General features: G+C 35.1%; 1 protein-coding gene across 4 annotated transcripts in view; it reads left to right on the forward strand.

Moving 5' to 3' along the window:
* Nucleotides 1–22,993, forward strand: part of CPNE8 (copine 8) — a 259,399-nt gene that overhangs the window by 155,521 nt on the left and 80,885 nt on the right. For all 4 annotated transcript variants that reach the window (XR_004439964.1, XM_033222447.1, XM_033222445.1 and 1 more), the window contains exon 11: nucleotides 21,853–21,928. Coding sequence is in view for 3 of the 4 variants with exons in the window: in XM_033222447.1 (XP_033078338.1) it covers nucleotides 21,853–21,928 (76 nt within the window). In the remaining variant the exon portion in view is untranslated. The remainder of the gene's footprint in view (nucleotides 1–21,852; nucleotides 21,929–22,993) is intronic.

Genomic DNA, 22,993 nt, shown 5'->3' on the forward strand with positions numbered 1-22,993 from the left:
AAAATTGAAGTGACTATGATAGGACTCATTATATTTCACAACATAACGATCAACAGAGACTGTTTCCTATTACTTATTTTTGTATTCCTGCCATCATTAGTATTTGTCCTAAATCCTGTACATGTGTCATTTTTTACCCTATTTGTTGATCCAGAACTTTTAATTCTTCTTCTTAAAAAATGTTATTTGCTCAGTGGATGTTTTTTGACAGCTTGGACTAACATTGTCCAATGGAAATATAATGCAAGTCACATATATAATTTTAAATTTTCTAGTGATAACATTGCAAAGTAAAAATAAACCAGATTAATGTAGTAATATATTTTATTTAATCTTGTGTTTCCAGAATATTATCATTTTAATATAGAATCAATATAAAATTACTAAGAAGGATTTTTACTTTTTAAAAATACTAAGTCTTTGAAATGTGGTATATATTTTATGTTTGCAGCACATCTCAATTCAGGCTACCTACGTTTAAAGTTATAGCAGCATGTGGCTAGGGGCTGCCATATTAGATGGTACTACATAGACTTTAATGAATCCATGTAATATGCATCATAAGTAACTTTACATCAGATGAAATGTTTGTCTGAATTTAATAGAAGTCTAGAATCTACTCCTTATAAAATGGGGAAAAGCTGGTCAGGTATCTGTGTTATTTTGTGTATAAATTTACTCACAGAAAACCAATAAGGCAATGTGCTCTTTCAATCTAGAGAGAATATGTCAGTCAAATATTAAAGTGGCAGCCAGAGCAACAAAACAAGACCCTGTCTCTGTGAAAAAAATACAAATATTAGCTGGGCATGGTGGCATGTGCCTGTAGTCCTCGCTACTCAGGAGACTGAGGCAGGAAGATGGCTTGAGCCCATGAGGTTGAGGCTTCAGTCAACTATGATCATGCTACTGCACTCTAGCCTGAGTGACAGTGAGACGCCTGTCTTAAAAAAAAATAAAAAAAAGTAGAAAATGCTTTACTTGCTTATAATCACATTTTGTTTTACTAGCTAGAGTATTTCAGACAGTTGTGGTAATGATATTCACAGATTGGGCACTTCAGGGACTGGTGTGAACTCTGATGGCATTTTTTACTGAATTCATCAACTGAAATTAATTCTGTAAGAAACACCTCACAAATCTATGAAGCATACAGAAATGTGGTAATGCTCTGTTGAGCATATAACCAGTTGACATTAAATTAGGTATCTCGAGCTAATCTAGAGTAGAAGAAATACAGTTATCTGTTCCTTTTATTAAAACACATTGACAAGGGTCTGAGAGTTAGAGGCATTGCTTGACCTTGGTATTAATAATCAGTTGAAATGTATTCAATTTTCAACAAGTTAAACCACAATACTAAAATCATTCCTATACTTCTCACTATCTTTTTTTCCGAGATGAGTGGATCACTATTTCTTTAAAAGATGTGAAGGAAGAATATTTAAAGCTCACTTTAACAATTGAAAAGCTCAAGTGCTGAGAGCCTTGTCTTGGTTGCAAAGCAATCAGTAGCGGTATCCTTGAAAAGCTTCAATTGCTTGAAGTTTCTGCAGCTGAATTTGTAGCTTAACTTAAAATTCAGGGAGCATTAGTGGAACAGTGCTGCATTAATACCATGTGGTTGTGATGTGGGACTGATTGTAAATGGGCCACCAAGTAGATTGCTGCCTACCAGAAAAATGACGTTTTGATGAAAAGGCTGTTAGTGAACTGTCCATCAGAAAATCCCCGCTTGTGAACAGGGAGGTAAAAGTTTCATTTTTACCACTCTGTATTTTACCAAATGCAGTCATTTCAATAATGATATTTATTATAATTAAATGCAAACTTCATTTGTCTCCAAAATGCCATACAAATGCTGTCATTTTCTGTTGTTATCTCAGAAGATATTTGATCAATGCATTTGATATTTTCATTCTGGGATTATGCATCATCATGACCAAGTTATTCCTTGCCTAGTGCTTAAGAATGTATTTGTGAGTTGTCTAAAACATTAGAACTCATTTAGAAGAAGCATTTGTAAACCTTTTATATTTTTCTTACTTTGTTTCCTCACTTACTCTATGGAATCTTCCCTTAACCGTAACCTACAATTTGCTTGCAGTTAACCCTGAATATCCTAAACCTGTATTTAATAGGCAAGTTTCAGCCTCTTTTTCTTGTTCCCTTACATATCACTTCTTTGAGACTTAAAATGTTGATAAATGGAATTTCATAATCAATATATGATTCACTGACATATCTAGTCTTCCACCTGCTAAAAATACAGGTAATGATTTCTCTCAACTGTAGCTTGTGAATTTTTTGTTCCCTTTCACTTCAGTCTATAATTCTTGCTCTCAAGAAAGACTGATTTAATTTTATATGTATCTAGTACACCTGAAGTGTTAATCAGTTTTTAACTTCTGTACATCTTCATGTATTTATGACTCAATAGAAATTATGTTAATTCATTTATGAAGAAATTGTTACTGAGCACTCATTATGTGTTCAACAGTTTGCCAGGTAACATGACTTAACTAAAAACTTCAATCTTTATACAACAATATTTTAATTTTATTTAATATGTTCTATATATCTATCTATATCTATATCTATATCTATATCTATATATCTATATCTATCTCCACCTGCCTACCTTGAATGGTTTGGGATTCTTTCAGGTAATGTTTCAGAGGAAAGGCTTTTTCTCATTTTCAATAACATTTTTAAGAAAATTATATTCAACACCAGCCCTCTACTGGAAGATCTTTGCAGGATTTTGGAAAGTGGTATTTCAGCCAGTTTCACTATGCAGTTTTGGTGTTTGTCCTGTGTTCTTCTATCCCACATATTTGCCTGGCCTCACCATTTGGAAAGCCCTTCTGTGTTCATTTTGCCTGTTGATATTCTATTCAGGTTCGATTTCAGTGCTGTCATTTGTATGAAAGTTTTCCTTATATATTGAAAGTCCCTCTCTCCTGTGTGTTTACTTTGCCACTTTGGAATGTTTATCGGCATATCTATCACATTATGACTTATATTGAAGTTATTTGTTTCTACTTTGTCCTTCATATCACAGTAATCCTCTCTTATCTCTGGGGGAATATGTTCCAAGATCCCCAGTGGATGCCTGAAACCATGAATAGTACAGAACTCTTTATATAGCTGTATTTTTCCTATACGTACATACTGACGTTAAAGATTACGTTTTACCTTGGGCACAGTAAGAGATGAACAATAATAGTAAGATAGAGCAATTATAATATCCTGTAATACAAGTTATGTGAATGTGGTCTCTGTCAAAATATCTTATTGTACTGTACTCACCTAACTTACAGGTCGTAGTTGACAGCAGGTACTGAAACCACAAAAAGTAAAACCGTGGTTAAGGGGACAGGGGTAGGGGAGACTTCTGTAATTATAAACTACCTGAAATCAAGGACTGTGTTTTGTCATATTATTCCTCACAATGTAGATTATAGTGCCTTTAATGTAGTAGTTTCTTGCTATGTTACTTCAGTAATACAGAAGAGAGGACTTAAAATAGAGCTCTGATATCTTTCTTTTTCTTTTTCTTTTCTTTCTTTTTTTTTTTTTTTTGAGATGGAGTCTCACTCTGTCACCCAGGCTGGAGTGCAGTGGTGTGATCTAAGTTCACTGCAACCTCTACTTCCCGGGTTCAGGTCTCAGCCCTTCTAAGTCGCTGGGATTACAGGTGTCTACCACCACGCCTGGATAATTTTTGTATTTTTATTAAAGACAGGGTTTCACCATGTTGACCAGGCTTGTCTCAAACTCCTGAGCTCAATGATCCACCCGTCTCGTCCTCCCAAAGTGCCGAGATTACAGGCATGAGCCACTGCGCCCTGCCAGCTCTGATATTTTTCTGTATCAACACTCAGTCCTCCATCAATACTTATATCCCCTTTATTTTAAATCATGAAATTACCTTAAATAATATTAGAGGTTTTATTTCTCTGGTGAAACTTCAGATAGTGAGTAATTAATTTAGATGTCATTTACTTAGTCTTGTTTTCACAATTTGCATGTATCTTAGATTTTATATTCAGGAATCTATCCTCTTTCTTGTCATTCAGATTGCTTACTTTTTCTGCTTTATTCCATATCTAAATACCGATAACTTTCACCAACAGGAGAATTATCAAGTTCAAATCATCAAATACATTTATATTTTAAATTTTTATTTTTAATCACCTTACTATTTAAATTCATCTCCATTAGAATATCATCAGTCAAATTTGGAATATAAATTAAATTCTAATTCTGGTATAAAGTGATATTAGAATCTTATGGCTAGAAGAGGCCTTTAGAGTTAACTCTTTGTTTACCAAGAAGAGATTAAGCATATTTATTGATAATTGATCCTGAATGAGTTATGAATTTCACCACTAAATCTGCCTTTTCTCTCTGAAGTTATATTCTGTTGTGAGGTTACCAGAGGTGATATTGAAAATATTTTTCTGCCATCAAAATAGATGGGAGCTGTACAATGGGAATAGGGTCCTGGAAGGTCTTTTCTTTGCAAGAGCCAACTTTTTAATTGCTGGATTATGAGGTGGCCCAGGGAGTCCAGGGGAAGGTTCTGGGAAGCTGAGGTAGTAGCCAGGCACACAGAAAATGGTGAGCAGTGACTAGTTATCAACGGGAGGGTTGATAGATATATTTGTATTTTTATATTTGCTTTGACCTTACTGATTTATATCCCTTGAATATAAGGCCTATGCATTACTATAACCCCAACATTGCAGACTGGAAAGATCATAGTCATATTAACCCTGCCCTTGCTCTCATCCACTAAATCCAATCAATTGCCAACTCTCACATCTGTTAGAAATAAATAATTAAATGTTGCCTCCATTGTCACTAGAATGAATGAATTAATTTCCTGAAGTTAATTATGTAATTAGTTATACTTTTATGACATGAAAAAATGGAATAAACATAGATGTTTATGAAAAGAGTATAAATATTCGTTACCAGGCTAAATTTATTTTGCAACAGTATCACAATTTATACAACAAAATACTGAAGATGAATTTTTAAAAAGTAAACAGATACTGAAAGAAAAGAATAGTAAAGAGGGCAGCACAGTAGTAGAAAAAAGTTTTTACAATGCAGCCTGGTGGAAAAGAAAATAAATCAGAACTAACGATAGCCTGAATAATAGAAATGGTACAAAGTGATATTATAAGGACTATTGTGAATTAGACAAAATACTCTAGGAAGCTCTGGAATGAGGGCAAGTGGGTGGACCTGAGGTTTTATAAATGTCTGTCAAAAAATCTGAATTATAAATCCAACTTTCCAAAATAAATAATTTTTTTATCTCCAGTGCCACTATTGCTGAATTAGGATTAACTCTATCACTGAAAATGAACTCAATTTATCTGAAAGTGCTAGTTTTTAATTTGGCTTGTAGGCATAATGTAGTATCAAAATTCCTAGCTTTCTAACTCAACATCCCACAGCAACTCAAGCTGAGAATTGCTATATGAAGTCCACAGATTTAAATATATAAAGCTTTATAGGTAAAAATATCATATAACAAAAAGTTAAAAGATGATTAGAAAATAAATTGCAACATATATAGTAACATAAGATTTCTTTAATTTATAAAGAGCTCTAGTACAATAAGAAGATGCCCATACCTAATTAGAAAGAGGCAAAGACTTTGACAATTTTTTTTAAAAAGGTGAATACATATTTTAAAAATGAAATGTACTAGTGTATTAGTCCATTTTCATGCTGCTGATAATGACATACCTGAGACTTTACTCTAGTAGTCTGTTTTCATGCTGCTGATAAAGACATACCCAAGACTGGGCAATTTACAAAAGAAAGAGGCTTAACTGGACATACAGTTGCAAGTGGCTGGGGAAGCCTCACAATCAACGCTGAAGGCAAGGAGGAACAAGTCACATCATACATGGATGACAGCAGCAAAGCGATAACTTGTGCAGGGAGACTCCCATTTTTCCAAACCATCAGATCTCGTAAGACTTATTTACTATCAGGAGAACAGCATGGGAAAGACCTGCCCACCAGGTCCCTCCCACAACACGTGGGAATTCAAGATGAGATTTGGGTGGGGACACAGCCAAACCATATCATTCTGCCCCTGGCCCCTCCCAAATCTCATATCCTCACATTTCAAAACCAATCTTGCCCTCCCAACGGGCCCCCAAAGTCTTCACTCATTTCAGCATTAACTCAAAAGTCCACAGTCCAAAGGCTCATCTGAGACAAAGCAAGTCCCTTCTGCCAATGAGCCTATAAAATCAAAAGCAAGTTAGTTACTTCCTAGATACAGTTGGGGTATAGACATTGGATAAATACAGCTATTCCAAAAGGGAGACATTGACCAAAACAAAGGGGCTACAGGCCCCATGCAAGTCCAAAATCCAGCAAGGGAGTCAAATCTTAAAACTCCAAAATGATCTTCTTTGACTCTATGTCTCACAGCCAGGTCATGCTAATGTAAGAGGTGGGTTCCCAGGTCTTGGGCAGCTCCACCCCTGTGGCTTTGCAGGGTACAGCCCCCTTCCTGGCTGCTTTCACGGGCTGGTATTGAGGGTCTGTGGCTTTTCCAGGTGCAAGGTGCAAGCTCTCAGCAGATCTATCATTCTGGGGTCTGGAGGACCATGGCCCTCTTCTCACAGCTCCACTAGGTGGTGCCCCAGTAGGGACTCTATATGGGGGCTCCGACCTCACATTTCCCCTCCACACTGTCCTAGCAGAGGTTCTCCATGAGGGCCCCACCCCTGCAGCAAACTTCTTCCTGGGCATCTAGGGGTTTCCATACATCTTTTCAAATCTAAGCAGAGGTTCCCAAACCTCAGTTCTTGACTTCTGTGCACCTGCAGGCTCAACACCATGTGGAAGCTGCCAAGGCTTCGGGCTTCCAGCCTCTGAAGCAATAGGTCAAGTTGCACTTGACCCCTTTTAGTCCAAGCTGAAGTGGCTGGGATGCAGAGCGCCAAGTCTCTAGACTGCACAGAGCATCACAGGGACCCTGGGCCCAATCCAGGAAACCATTTTCTCCTAGGCCTCTGGGCCTGTGATGGTAGTGACTGACATGAAGACCTCTGATATGCCCTGGAAACATTTTCCCCATTGTCTTGAGGATTAACATTTGGCTCCTCCTTCCTTATGCAAATTTCTGCAGCCTGCTTGAATTTCTCCTTAGAAAATAAGATTTTCATTTCTATTACATTGTCAGGCTGCAAATTTCATGAACTTTTATGCTCTGCTTCCCTTATAAAACTGAATGCCTTTAACGGCACCCATATCACCTCTTGAATGCTTTGCTGCTTAGAAATTTCCTCTCCCAGATACCCTAAATCACCTCTCAAGTTCAAAGTTCCGCAAATTGTTAGGGCAGGGACAAAATACTGCCAGTCTCTTTGCTAAAACATAACAAGAGTCACCTTTATTCCACTTCCCAATAAGTTCGTAATCCTCAGCCTGGACCTTACTGTCCATATCGCTATCAGGCTTTTGGTGAAAGCCATTCAGCAAGACTCTACGAAGTTCCAAACTTTCCCACATTTTCCTGTCTTCTTCTGAGCCCTCCAAGCTGTTCCAGCCTCTGCCTGTCACCCAGTTCCAAAGTCGCTTCCGTATTTTTGGGTATCTTTTCAGCAACACCTCACTACTGGAACCAACTTACTGTATTAGCCTGTTTTCAGGCTGCTGATACAGACATACCTGAAACTGGGCAACTTACAAAAGAAAGAGGTTTAATTGAACTTACAATTCCACATGGCTGGGGAAGACTCACAATCATGGCAGAAGGCAAGGAGGAGCAAGTCAGGTCTCACATGGATGGCAGCAGGCAAAGAAGTAACTTGTGCAGGGAGACTCTCATTTATCAAAACCATCAGATCTTGTGACACTTATTCACTATCACAAGAACAACATGAGAAAGACCCACCCCCATGATTTAATTACCTCCCACAGGGTTCCTCCCAGAACATGTGGGAATTATAGGAGCTACAAGATGAGATTTGGGTGGGGACACAGAGCTCAAACCATGTCAACTAGTAATCAACAACAACAAAAAAGAATTTAAAACATATAACTTAACATATAACAAATAACATTTAAACTAATGTAAACTATTTAAACTAAATAACTTTTTAAATGAAATGGGCAAATATTTTAATATATATTACCCAGTGCTGTTTAGGGTGAACTGAGATAGGTGTTTTTATATTTTTAAGGTATTATAAATGGGTGCAAATTTTCTGAAACTTATTTAGTTACTTGTATTAATATCCCTAAAAATACTGTTATGACTTTTATCTAGTAATTTTATTTCCAAGAATGTATTCTAAGGTAATATCAGAAACCTGAAAAAGGCTTGTGGTAAAAATGTTCAACTCAGTTATTTATGATAGAACAAAACACTGATGTCCAAATTAAATTGTGGTACTTCTATCAAAAAGAGTATTATGTATCTATTAATAGTATTGCGTCTGGGTGCAGTCGCTTATGCCTGTAATCCCAGCTCTTTGGGAGGGCACAGCAGGCAGATCACTTGAGGTCAGAAATTGGAGACCAGCCTGGCCAATATGGCAAAACCCCATCTCTACTAAAAATACAAAAATTAGCTGGGCATGGTGGCTCATGCCTGTAATCCCAGCTACTCGGGAGGCTGAGGCAGGAGAATCACTTAAGCCCAGGAAGTGGACGTTTAAGTGAGCAGAGATCGCGCCATTGCATTCCAGCCTGGGCGACAGAGTGAGACTGTCTCAAAAAATAAATAAATAATCAAATAAATAAATAATTACAACAGTATTGCTTTCTAGGAATGCTTACTTATTTGGGAGTATGCTTTTTTTAAATAAAATGAAAAGTGAAAATTGCAGAGTACTTTATACTAGTACTGTCTAATAGAAATGTAAATTACATCTATTCTAGTAGCCGTATTAAAAATGTAAATAGAACCAGTTAAAATTAATTTTAATAATATATCTTAAATTGATATCAGAAGTATTCAACATGATTAATATCTAAATTATTGAGATACTTTTCTTTTTTATGTACTATCTTTGAAATACAGTGTATGTTGTACATACTTACAGGAACACTCAATTCATACTAGCCACATTTCAAGGACTCAGTGAGTGCAGGTGGCTAATGTGTACTAGATTGAACAGTGCAGCTTTATACAGTGTATCTGGAATATTTTCTTAAAATATATACATGGAAAAGATATATTGACCATCAGAAAGATTATCCCTGGATGGTGGGATGAAATACACTTTTTACCCCTTTTTTTATGCAGTTCTGTATCCTCAACATTTTTTCCCAGGAGCTTTAAAAATATATTCAGAAAAGAAGGTTTTAACCAACTGTCTAGAAATGTCCACATTATAAATAAGCCAACTTGTCATACCAATTCTCCATTCCTGTAGGTGGCTAAATAACTTAAATTCATAATCCAGTTCATACTCCTTTACTTGTGGTATTGAGACACAGATGAGTACGTAAGCAAGCAGAGACTTCACCTCGGTGTGAGAGAGACACAAAATGGAGAATAAGCAGTGACACTACAAAAGATTCTGTGTAGAAAATCTTTGGCGATAGCTACGAATATTGGTGGTAGTAGTTTGATTAAACTGTTCGTAGAGCATATAGTGTTTTATTACTGAATCAGGATCTGCTTTTCTTTAAAAACAAATTCAGAAAATCTGGTTGCTTCTGAAAAGTGTGGGAAGATCAGATGAGAGTAATTCTATATGCCAATAATAGAGGCTTGGATTTTGGTGTGCCTGATCTGAGGTGGCCTGCAGATCACTCATTTGTCCCACGTTTCTTATTTCTCTTCATAAAAACCACATCTTACATTTTTTTCTCATTCATTCGATTAAGATATATTACATTTCAATCTTATTAGTTCAGGAGACCAAAACCATCTAAGTCATATGCAAATTCAATCACTTTTTTGATTCTAGTTCCTGTTTTAAAGTTGAGCGGTAACAAAGAGGAAACTTTTAATTGCACTTTATTCTCTGTAAAAATTAAGATAATACCTGCTTTACAGCTGATGATTTTGATTCAAGTTCCTGTTAGCTTCTCCAAGGTGTGTTAGTTTTTGTCCTTAAACCGAAAATATTTCTGTTCCTGTTACATTCGAGACATTTATGAATGATTTATTATAAAGATGCTTTTAGCAAAGAACAGTCTTCTAATGAAAGAAAGCAGAGTTCTCAATATCATGTTGAGAAACTGACACTTGTGTCAAAATGATATTTAGTCGTTCAACTCTGAAGCACCTCAGCATTGTTTGTTATTGTCAATTTTGTTATCATCTTATGTTGTCTAACTATCTTACAATTTGTAGCTTAAGAAAAAATTAGTATGGAAAAATGGTTTATTTATATTGTAACATGCATGAGAAATATAGTAAGGTTTCCAAAGAAAAAACGTGAAAGCCTGACTTCTTTCCCCCATTCATGGTAATCCTCTTGACCACCAAGTTACTGCATAAAATACTTCATTGATTAGCATGTTTGTGACTTTAGGTAATCTTACCACCTACATCCTAAAATATTTTTGATCTGTGTTCAAAAGGTTTTTTTTTTTTTTTTGTATTAAAGAATATTTTGAATATCTCTGTGATGACGTTGTCATCTCCATCCTATGACATAGAATACCTTGACCTCTTTCTGTAATCAAGAACAAAATATATTGAAATTGTCCTACTGGTTGCCAGAAATACATATTGGCATATGGGCCACTTAATACATATTGGGCCACTTAAAGCAGTGGTTTTTACTGGAGGTATGCATAAGAATCACCTGGAGAGCTTTTATTGAAATAAATTCAAACTCCTGGGCTTGAGCCCAGGAGTTTGAGACCAGCCTGGGTAGCATGGTGAGACCTTGTCTCTACAAATACTTTTTTTTAATTAGCCCAGCATGGTGATGCACCCCTGTGGTCCTAGCTACTTGATAGCCTGGGGTGGGAGGATCGCTTGAGCCCATTAGATCCAGGCTGCAGTGAACTGTGATCACACCATTGCACTCCAGCCTGGGAGACAGAGGGAGATCCTGTCTCTAACAAACTTAGTAACCTCACTTGGTGAAACTGTTATGTTTTAGCAAATGTTTTCTGAACATCTATTAAGTATGGGTCACTATACTAGTTACTGCAGGGGAATTTAAAGATGATTGCTATCCAGCCCATGGACTGAAGAAGGGTATGTTCCTGTAAAGTGTGCGATAAAATTCCAGGAACAAAATACCAGGTACAGCATGAATGTTGCCTGAGAGAGGTATAATGTGATGCTGGATTTCAGGAAAGGATAAGTTCACATCTGTGTTGAAGTATCCCAGATATGTTCATGATAAAGTATGATATGTGATTTATCTGAAAGGAATGAAGGACTCAAAAAAGGGCAGATATTGTGGATGAAAAGTTCTGCTTTGGCAATGTGGTTCTGAGTAGGTTATAATGTATTAGAGGGAATTCAGGAGAAATGAAGACATAGAAAAGTAGGTCAAGATCATAAGGTAGAAGGCCTGTAATGACACACTGGGGTTTATGTATTGAATCCCATTGAAATTTTGGAATCTTTGAGAAACTTTTTGACTCCGAATCAGGCACATTTTGGCATGGCCAAAGGTGTGGGAAAATATCTGTAGAATGAATTGGAATCAGACAGATACAGAAGTGCAAGGACTAGTTGGAAGGTTATGGAGGTCATTAGGAGAGTAATGAAAACCTATATTAGGTTGGTAGAAAAGATAAGAAAAAGAATAACAAAACCATTGTTATGAATGCCATCTAAAGTACACTTTGAATATGCATAGAGCTTTTCCGTCTACAAAGTACTTTTTTTACAGACTTTTCCATATGATCCTTGCAAAAATCCTGATAGGCATACATAACTTATGGTCGTTCTGCTTTTGTTGATAAATGAAATGAAGTTCAGTTTCTTGCCCAAGTTTACCTATATGACGGCTTCAAAATGTGGAGCCTTCAGATTTCACATTTATGAGTTTTCATTTTTCAACATCACATGAAGCTTGGGTAGTAGGGACAGTGTTAAAGGGATAACATCTATGGGTTTATAACAGCAACATTACTTTAATTGAAGTCTGATGTAAAACACAATTCTCAAAGTCTAAATGTAGTTGACAAGGAAATATATATAGTATTATTGATGGGAATAGGAGAGTAAGGCGTTGCTAACTTGTCAGTTTGGGGGTATAGAGGTAGATATAATGGACTTAGATTCTGAATGGGTGAATTTAAAATTCTAATAGCCTTTCTTTAGTTCTGATGAGGAGAATCCCAACTGTAAACCTAGCAGATAGTTGTAATCCAGACAATACTGGAATTCGTGATTACCTCATGCCAGAGGAATTGAAATATTTCAGATTACACCAACCTGAATCTATTGTGCTTTCTTATGTAAGGTTTAGTTCATGCTTCCTAACAGACACAGATGTTTCCAAGACCTCTCTGTGTTTTACTCTGGTTTCCTTTATCTGAAAACTAGATATTTCTTCTGATATTCAGAAGTCCAGAATCTTTTCTTGAAAGCACAAATTCTTAACCTTTAGCACTTGTTGCTGATTACAATAGATACAACCTGAGATAATTAAAACCAAACAAAAATATGTTTAGCTATTTATTCATGTTATAGTCAAATCATGCCTGGAAAAGAAAATTTTATAGTTATTTATCTGGGAGAAACAAAGAGATGTAGCATACTGTCACTGCCAATAAAAATTCAGCTTTGATAAATACTCAGATATATTTCAGTGTTGCTTTTACTTATTTGTAATTTTTTTGACTGAATGACTGACACACACTTCTCCAGTATACTGGAGATACTTTATGTATCTCCTAATGTACCCTTAATATTACTTTATGGCCTGAAGTTTGATTTTCTGCTCCCTAAATCAAGAATTTTGTCTTTGCTTTTAAAATTTAGTCTCTGGAGTTCAACTGTGACATTCTTGGTTCCAGCCTGCTTGTGCACATAGTTTTAGTATCTAAAACTTTTTAATTTGTATGAACGTATGACAGAAGTAAAATAAAGGCTTCAAGTCGTTCTATTTAAAATATATAGGTAATTGTATATTTCAGTGATCTAAGTAATTGCCTCAATTATCCACATCATTACAAAGAGAAGCCATACTTTTTCTGTGGCATATATGATCTTTTAAAATATTTTGGATAATTTTTGCATTATAGATTTAACCAGAAAATATAGTCTACAGTAAGATTTATGCTACTAAAAATTAGAGCATTTCAATATAAAGCAAACACCACATAAAATCTTTGGTATTTCACCGACTTTGACATCTTCAAAGAAATTTAAGAGACTAACCCATTCTCTTCTACTTTATTAAATGTATTTCATGTGCATATTTAATGGTTGTAATATCATTATTTGGCATTAAAATTCAGGAAGAGGAAATACTCAGTAAATGCTTTCTGACTAATAAATAAGGTCATAAAAGGATTTACTTTTTTTGGTATCATAATTCTATGATTAATATTTATTATATAAATGTTCTTTAAGAATATCAAATTAATGTGAGGTTTTAAATTTTCAGTTAAATTGTGTATTTAGTTAAATACAAATGAAATAGTATTGTGTATACTATGCTATGGAGTGTTTTAGAATTATTTAGACAACTTTTTCCTTCAGAAACCAAATATTCTAAATTTCTATATTGATGCACACATGAAATAAAATATTATAAACATGAAAAAATGTTTATGGATCATGCTACTTATATTGCTGGTTTTTCTTGTATTATACTATGATTACAACTCTAGGATAGACATGCAAACTTGTTAACTTACAATTTTTGAGTTTACATTGTATTGTATGTAGAACAAAATAAACATAGCAAACAAGAAAAGAAATTTCTGATGTGGAAGGATCAGAACCAAAGGAAGAATGCTTCCTATGGTTTATGTTTTAAAATGAATTCACAGTGGGATTTTTGTTTAAAATCTATAGAAAAATATCCTTCTATTTAAGTCTTCACACATTGACAGTGCCTCTTTTAAGTCATTATTATCTAAACATATTCCTAGTGTTATGTTTCCTAAAAGTATAGAATAAGATATTACATATGTAGAAAGAGTCTACCATATTGTAGAGTCTCCCTTATCTTATCACATCTACTTTAGAGCACAAACTCATTCTGAATATATCATAGTAGAGACTAAACGAATCAAGCCATTGGAATACATGTGTTAAAATGTAAATTTTAATCTCTAAAATTAATTTCAGCATATATTGAGATTAGGGCTACATTTTTATTTTCTAAGATAATACTTTTCTTCAAAGAAACCAAAATAAAATTTTAGTATTCCCTAATTAATTATATCAACTTTAAAAAGTGAATAGGAAAATGCATTTTATGGTTTTGAGGGGATGAAAAAATTTATTACAAAGCCTACTAAGTGACTCAAAGTCAGTAGAACCCAAAGGTAGAACCAACATGCAGACATTATTTTTGCAGGACAGCAAGGATATTTCTTTCATTTTCATAGAATATTCAAAGATTTTTATAATGTGTTTTAGGAACAAGTTACCTGCTATGCATATTTAAAAGAAGAGTTTCCACACACAGATATTATACCATCCAAGCAGCAGCTCACACAGCTTTTTAAATTCTTAGATTTAATGTCTCTGGGGAGCTCAGTAATTCTGAAACTTTACTTCATAGTTTTCGGAAGCCTCACTTGGTTAAAAAAGTATATAACGCGTGCAGACTTCTAACAAAAAGTCTTTTTTGAGGTGAACTATACTATTTCCATATTCTAAAGCTTTGAGAACATTTATATTGTTAAAACCATTTTCAGAAAGTAACACTCTTCAAAAACCATATAAGGAATTATTGAAACCTCACAAAATCTAGGAAGTTTGTTTCAGCACTTTGGGAGGCCGAGGTGGGTGGATCACGAGGTCAGGAGATGGAGACCATCCTGGCTAACACCGTGAAACCCCGTCTCTACTAAAAATCCAAAAAAAAAAAACTAGCCGGGCGTGGTGGCGGGCGCCTGTAGTCCCAGCTACTCAGGAGGCTGAGGAAGGAGAATGGCGGGAACCCAGGAGGTGGAGCTTGTTGTGAGCCGAGATCGCGCCATTGCACTCCAGCCTGGGCGACAAAGCGAGACTCCGTCTCAAAAAAAAAAAAAAAAAAAAAAAAAAAAGTTTTAAGAAAGTAGTTTTAGGCTGGGCGTGGCAGCTCATGCCTGTAATCCAAGCACTTTAGGAAGCCAAGGCGGGTGATCTCTTGAGCCCAGGAGTTTGACACCATCCTGGCCAATATGACGAAACCCTGTCTCTACAAAAAGACAACAATTAGCTGGGTGTGGTGGTATGCACTGTGGTTCCAGATACTTGGGAGGCTAACGTGGGAGGATCCCTTGGATTGGAGAGTTGGAGGCTGCACTGAACCCAGATCACCCCACTGCACTCCAGTGTCAGCAACAGTGAGACTCTGTCTCAAAAAAAAAAATGTAATTAATTTTGAGAGGTAAAAGAGTAATGATGTAAGAATCCAAAGAGAACTTTATAAATACCGAATGGTAATAAGTAGTTATTACTTCTACGTTAATATTAAAATATGTACACAATCCCCCACTGACTGAAAATTCTTTCAAATCAGAAAGGTCTGAGTTGCCAAATAAAATCTATGTCAAGGATTACAGTACACTGTCAGCTCTAAATTCAAAATTTCACTGAAGTGGTGGGATGATCTTTTAAAATTTCATAATGTACCTTTTTTGACTAACAAGCCCTTGTCTACACAGCACAAAATAAAATTTGTGAGTTACTTGATTTATTTGAGGCAAATATTCTAGGCAAATTTGATGGGAGCTGGGATAAGTGCTTTTGGGACTTGAATTATCTAAATTGTCTCTACGTATTGATTGAAAACGACAAAAGCAACAATTTACATAACTTTGTACTGGGTAGACGTATATTTTTGGGGTTTGTAAGACTATTAAATCTAAAACCCTGACATTATCAAAGGATGTTTTCCAACATGCATTTCCCCCGCATAGGTTTGAAAGAATTTCAATAGCAAATTTACTTTAATCTCCTCCTCTTTGTGACTTTGACCCTTTGCAGTTGATCCCTGTTGCCCTTTTTGGAGTCCCTCAGTCTGTCAGGAAGATAATGAACAGTATGTAGACTGGTGACCAGAGAAAGCATGGAAACTGGTAGCCGGCTCCACAAGCAAGAATGGCGAGGGAGCTAGAACACCTACGATGCCTTTTGGCAACTTTGGCACAACTCTGGGAAGTGGTGTCCCGAAACACAGAGGAGAGGATACGCCAGAGACAAAGAAGGAACTGTTTGCCATTGAAAAGACCCTCTCCTTGGGTAGCAGTGGAGTCTAGAGTGCAACTTGCCAACTTTTGCTACTTCAGGCTAGGGGTTTTGTGTTGTATACGTGTGTTCAGGAGAGAGAGAGAGAATGAGTATGTGTTACTCCTGGCAGATTTTTTTTTTTCTTTGTGCTTATCAAGATATGAACTTTGGTTCAAAAAGTTATGGACTTCCCTGTGTTCCAGGCTTAATCTCTGTGAAAACGTGAGAGAAATTGAGATGAAATTATTATCTTTAAATGACTTACGGTGGTAGTGATGGCTGACAGAGAAAAAACATTTTTTGAACTACTGTGCTATATAAAGTAAAATTTTTTGAACTGCAAATTTAATTTGTCTTGTCTACTTATGACTGAAGTATGTGTATATTTGTTTTTTTTTTGTTTGTTTTTTGTTTTTTGTTTTTTTTTTTTTTTGAGATGGAGTCTCACTCTGTCGTCCAGGCTGGAGTGCAGTGGCGCCATCTCGGCTCACTGTAAGCTCCGCCTCCCGGGTTCCTGCCATTCTCCTGCCTCAGCCTCCCGAGTAGCTGGGACTACAGGCGCCCGCCACCTCGCCCGGCTAGTTTTTTTGTATTTTTGAGTAGGTACGGGGTTTCACCGTGTTATCCAGGATGGTCTTGATCTCCTGATCTTGTGATCCGCCCGTCTCGGCCTCCCAAAGTGCTGGGATTACAGGCTTGAGCCACCGCGCCCGGCCGTATATTTTATATTTGTTCTTGAATAAGGTATCTGTTACTAGTATGTGGGAAAGTAAGTGATCACCTTTAATTGCATTTATTTAGCCATAGACCAATGACATAAAAAGAAAAAGATACAAGAATACAGATTTAGTAGCACAGTTTTTTTAACTTCAGTCTTTGTTAAGCATTGAATATGTCATCATTTTAATAATAATGCTGCTTTTTTGTTTTGCTTATAATAATAATTGTTACTATTATTAATTACCATTACTCTGAAAAAAATTACAACTTACTGGCTTATAGTTTAAACTTTTGAAACAGGATACTGAGTCACACAGACTTCCTTTTCTAGAGATTAGTGTTCAAGCTAAAAACTGAATTCAATCACATACAAAGTATGTGAGCGACATAAATATTTTAAAATCCATGAAACTGGACAACATTTTAACCTCAGACATGATCACAGTAAAGTTTCTAATTAATATAATTCTAGATAAGTATCCAAGGTCATAACTGGATAAAGAAACTCCATTCTACTTTTTAATGGATTAAGTTACATTTGTGAAACATTGCTAGGTAAAATTATTTCCTGTTAAGAATTTTTTTTCTTAATTATCATATGCTTTCTATTTGTGTAGGCAAATTTTAATTTGAATGGGGAGCTTTTGTTTGACAATATTCTAGTGCATTCAGCTTGTTAGAAGCAATAGAAACAGAATTAAAGGTATTTATATTTTAAAAGTATACTTTATGTGGAGTTAAAATTTAAATTATGTCTAATAGATACCCATGCAACTTAAATGACCTACCATTATGAATATACTTAAAAATATGTATATATCCTGTTTTTTTTAAAAATAATTTTGCATAACTAAGTAGGCATACAATTTTGGCTTTAAATGTGATAAATTATTATATATATAACATATCCTTAACTATGGCTTATAGCACTTGCTTTACCAATGTAAACCACAATAAAAATATTATCTTCACCTTAGAAAATGTGATTTGTTCTAGTCTTCTTGTATCTTTGTGTAGATATAATCAAGAGGTGAAAATAAAATTAATAAAATATTCAATAATCATAATAGATGAAATAGTAACATACAGAAATGTAGGATTATATAAATGTACCATTTTATGCACACACACACACACACACACACACACACACACCCAGCAGGGCAATAGAACTTATTATATATAAGTATAAAAAGATATTTATATCTTTTAAAAATTCTGTCAGTATTTGAAATGAACTAATGAGCAGGTGCGGATAAGACTGATAAAATTAGCCTAGTTCTCCTGCTGAACTCTTAATTTATGAGAGTGGTTTTATCTCTATTTCCATCTTGGAGGCCCAGAGTACTATTGTAATCTACATAGAGAGCAAAGGAAATATAAACCTCTTGAAATGATTTAAAGTGTCAGCAAAGCTGGAGATAAATCATCACCTCTACGTTGAATACATTGATATACATCTTATATATAATGATTACTATTAATAGTAAAAACATGAACCAGGACTTTATGAAAAAAAAATTATTTTTGCTCAAAATATGCTTATAGTTTGTGTTTATTGGGGCAATTAATTAAAAATCATGCTAGTTCTGCAGATTTAGACATAAATCAGCTCATAATCTAGGAATGCTGAAAGGTCATATTTCTTACCTTTTTAAGAAACTAGATTATCAGCATTTGAAGAAGTTAAAAGGAAAAAAAGACTTGATTTTGTTGATGTTTTAACTATTTTCTTTAAGAATCAGTGAAGGTTGTTGATGTTATCGTGTAAGAAATCATTCTTAGATGCTGAAAAGTTTGTCAAACACTATGCCTGCAACGGAAAGCAAAGAAAGCAAAATCAGGGAGAGCTAATATGTTGTTATCTGTACCTATGAAGATGGCTTTTTGTGGTGATAGTAGGAAAGCACAAGTTTCATGGTGCATTTTACTTGTAATCATGGAATTAAAGCCTTGGTTCCAGTCACCTCTGAAAAACTCTGCTGCCCTCTGCCCACAAATACAGGTTTAAACAGTAAAAATGTCTGCAACCCATGTGTTTAATTAGGGTCATTGTAACTACATTTCAGTCAAAGGGGTATTTTATATTCATGACTGCGCCATTTTCAAACTCACTATTTTCAGAAATCTTGATATGTTCCAGGACTTGAACAGAATTGCAAGACAGGGAAACATGGGAAATCACTACTCTGAAGTACAAATGAGAGACAAAAACTAAGGGTGTTGTTCCCATGAGAAAGATCATGCCAATTTTGTTCCAAAATCCCTTTAGCACCCAAATTAGAGAAGTTGTCTTTCATATACAATTTGTGTACAAATCCTCATTTGAGATATCCTTTGATACATACCTGAAACATGTCACACTGTGATGTACTCCAAATAGGAGACATGCCTTGTGAATTAAGTATACCTGCGTGAGAACAACACAAGCCACATGCGTGTGTAACTCCAAAATATTATGATACAACACACATCCATTCATAAGCCTATTACCTCTTTACAAATTAATTTGATTAAAACTTATTTATTGAAAAATGTGTGTCTGGAGTTATTGTCTTCATAATTAGATTGTATTCTAGAAGTGACATTTTGATAAGTTAAATACCTTTCATAGAAAGAATCAAATGAATTCTCTGGGTTGATGTTTGAAATAGAAAGTAGGCATTACCTCCAATTTTGAGGTGAAGACTTAAGGACCCAGAGTTTGACTGACTAACTCAATACAACATGGTGGTAGAGAAAGGGATGAGATGGATCAGGTATGTATTTGCCATTGATCCATATTATATGCAAAACTAGATAAATGTCAGGAAAATAAGCATTATCTATTGAAGAGTGGCCTTCAGGAAAATCTTCAGATGTGCCAAAAAAGGCAATGTTCTCTTTTTTTCATACCTTTGTTGTAATTATCTGGGGGCATTTTCATGGAAAATCATAGTTGTCTGCATTACTCTCAAAGTTGTTTTAAGGAGATAGAGAAGGTTAATATGTTTAATATGATTGGCACTTGTGCCATTCTTTTGGGCTGAATATAATTGATGTCAAGCAAATTTGTTAATATCACTGACAAGGTAAAATCACAGCATGACTGTGCTATTGCCCTAAGTGTGTTTGCAAAACTCAGCTGCACCCATTGTGTAGCAGGTACGGAGGGGGATGCTGGGAATCCTGAGATGAAGTTAATACCTTTCTTGCCTTCAAAACATAGGTGAAGAGAGGAAACACATGAATAGATGGGTTTAATACAATATAGGAACTGTGATGAGAGATACTGGTTGTTTGCTTGTTTTATGTTTCTGAGAGCGAAAAAGAAGGAAATGAAGCAGAAAAGACTTCTTGATGGATATCATAGCTGAGCTGTACAGTAAAAGATAAGTGATATAGGGGAGTAATACCCCAAAAGTAGAGGAGGATGGATAAGTTTGTAGACTGTCCTACAGGTTTCAGGTATAAATGTGACTATGCATAATACCGTTTTCCCACTATTTGGGAATACCATATTCCCAAAAAATACAAGCATAGAAATGATCCTAATGAACAGATTTTATTCAACAGTTTAATCACTTTACTCAAGGACTAAGAGCCAAACTACTAGCTATAGTAGTAATCAGTTTCCTCAAAATACCTCTTTAATTCATTCCCTCAGACTTTAAATAACACATGCATGTAATAAAAGGTATGGAAAAATATAGAGATGTAAACAGACACCAGCCAGATAAATGGCACTGGAGTAAACTTTATCTTGTAAATGCAGTCAGAGAGCTTGGGACTTATAACATAGAATAATTATTTTAGTTGTGATTACATTAACAGGAAATAGCAAAACAGTATTATTGAATCACAAGGAAATTATTGGTTGTGATTTATTATCAAAGTATTTTTCATCATGTTTCTCTTTGTTATACTGCTTTAGCTCCTACAATCTGTATCTTCTTCTAACATACTACATTTCACCATTGCACTGAATACCAGCATTTTGCACTTACTTCTCAGCAGTGTGTGTTCAACTTAGCACTGGCCATTAAATTAACTCAAAGGAGTAGAATATGAGTCTGCTCTAAACCACTGAATATTTAGCATATTTTTTGTAGTTGCACAGGTCAACCTCAGTTGATAAAAGCTTTTTAGTGAGAACATGTTTACTCAATCCTTACCCCTCCTCCCCTAAACTGAGAAGGCACCTGAGAACATAGTGATGATTACTTAAAGTGAAGAAATTCTGAATTAACATGTTGTTATTGATAAAATATTTATTAACTATTATTATAGAAAAAAAGTTGAGTGACTATTATACATGTTAATATGTTATACCTTTTTAAAATAGCATCCTGTTACACTATGGCCATAGGAAAGTTTGAAGATTTTTAAATTATTGTATTTAAAAAATATATATCCATAGATATGGAAAATAATAAATGTATTAGTGTAATCTCTAACTTTCATCCTAATTAATCATTTGAATAACAGGTGATTTAATGGTTTTGAGATATGAGTTATTAAAACTAGTATACCTGTTTGAAATGTTAATATTAGTGGAATAAATTAAACATTTGGATGTTAATAAAATATAATTGTCCAGTATACATAATTTTAGATTAGTGAAGAATGTAGTTATGTGTTAGTCCTTTTAAATATTTTGTAAATTATTAAGTTATATTCATAATAATATCAAGCATTTTTTTCATAATGATTAAACCTTTCTAAAACCTTTGAAATACAATTGACAAATATATGAAAGCTTATGTACCTTTTTCCTTTAATTTTAGTCATGATTTCATTGGAGAATTTACAACAAGCTATAGGGAACTTTCTAGGGGGCAGTCACAATTCAACGTATATGAGGTAAGAGCCATTTTATTTTACCATTGTTTTTTTCTAGAATAAATAAGTCTATGCTTTAAAAGTATGGATTCTGCAAAGCATAACTGCCAAAGGTTAACTAAGTATCAATGTATGTAAGAATCTTTGAAGTTGTTGAGTAGACATTTTTAGATTCAATAATAATACTTCTTCAAGTCACATTTAAATGTTTTTGTTTTTTTGTTTGTTTTTTTTTTTGTTTGTTTGTTTTTTTGAGGCGGAGTCTCGCTCTGCCGCCCAGGCTGGAGTGCAGTGGCCGGATCTCAGCTCACTGCAAGCTCCGCCTCCCGGGTTCACGCCATTCTCTTGCCTCAGCCTCCCAAGTAGCTGGGACTACAGGCGCCCGCCATCTCGCCCGGCTAGTTTTTTGTATTTTTTAGTAGAGACGGGGTTTCACCATGTTAGCCAGGATGGTCTCGATCTGCTGACCTCGTGATCCACCCGTCTCGGCCTCCCAAAGTGCTGGGATTACAGGCTTGAGCCACCGTGCCCGGCCATGTTTTTGTTTTTTAATTCTTGTGTATAAAGCATTTTACTTTAAAAAATATAGATATGAGTTTATTGTTTCTTAAGCTTCAGCCTTTATGTTTTGCCTTTTTATCAACCTCCTCTTCCATCCCTTGCTAATAAAGAAGAAGATGAGGCATTTTAGTTGTCAGTGTGGCATTATAAAATGAGCTGTGGTCTACATATATATCTGAGCACCTTCACTGCTGTTTAGATGGAGACTGAAGGGAATGACAAGGTAATAGGCAGGCATTAAAGAAATTCAGGTTGTTAAAGCAGACACATTGTAGTTATTTCTGCCTGAAACCACCGTGCCAGTTAATCACCAAATATGTGTTGAGCGTATAGTATGTTCTAGCACTGTTGTTCCTTGAGCTATGATATCTGTACATTTCCTATAACTTTAAAATTTAATATATGTGGATACTAAAGGAGAATATCTCAGTATTTAATCAAAAGTGGTAATACTTCCCTGCCAGGTTGATGCTAAAATTGGCCTCTGTTAACTAGAGAGTGGAGAAATCTCCTTCTACCACTTTA

Source organism: Trachypithecus francoisi, unplaced genomic scaffold (genome assembly GCF_009764315.1).
Source record: "Trachypithecus francoisi isolate TF-2019V2 unplaced genomic scaffold, Tfra_2.0 Lachesis_group11, whole genome shotgun sequence".
NCBI classification, from domain to species: Eukaryota; Metazoa; Chordata; class Mammalia; order Primates; family Cercopithecidae; genus Trachypithecus; species Trachypithecus francoisi.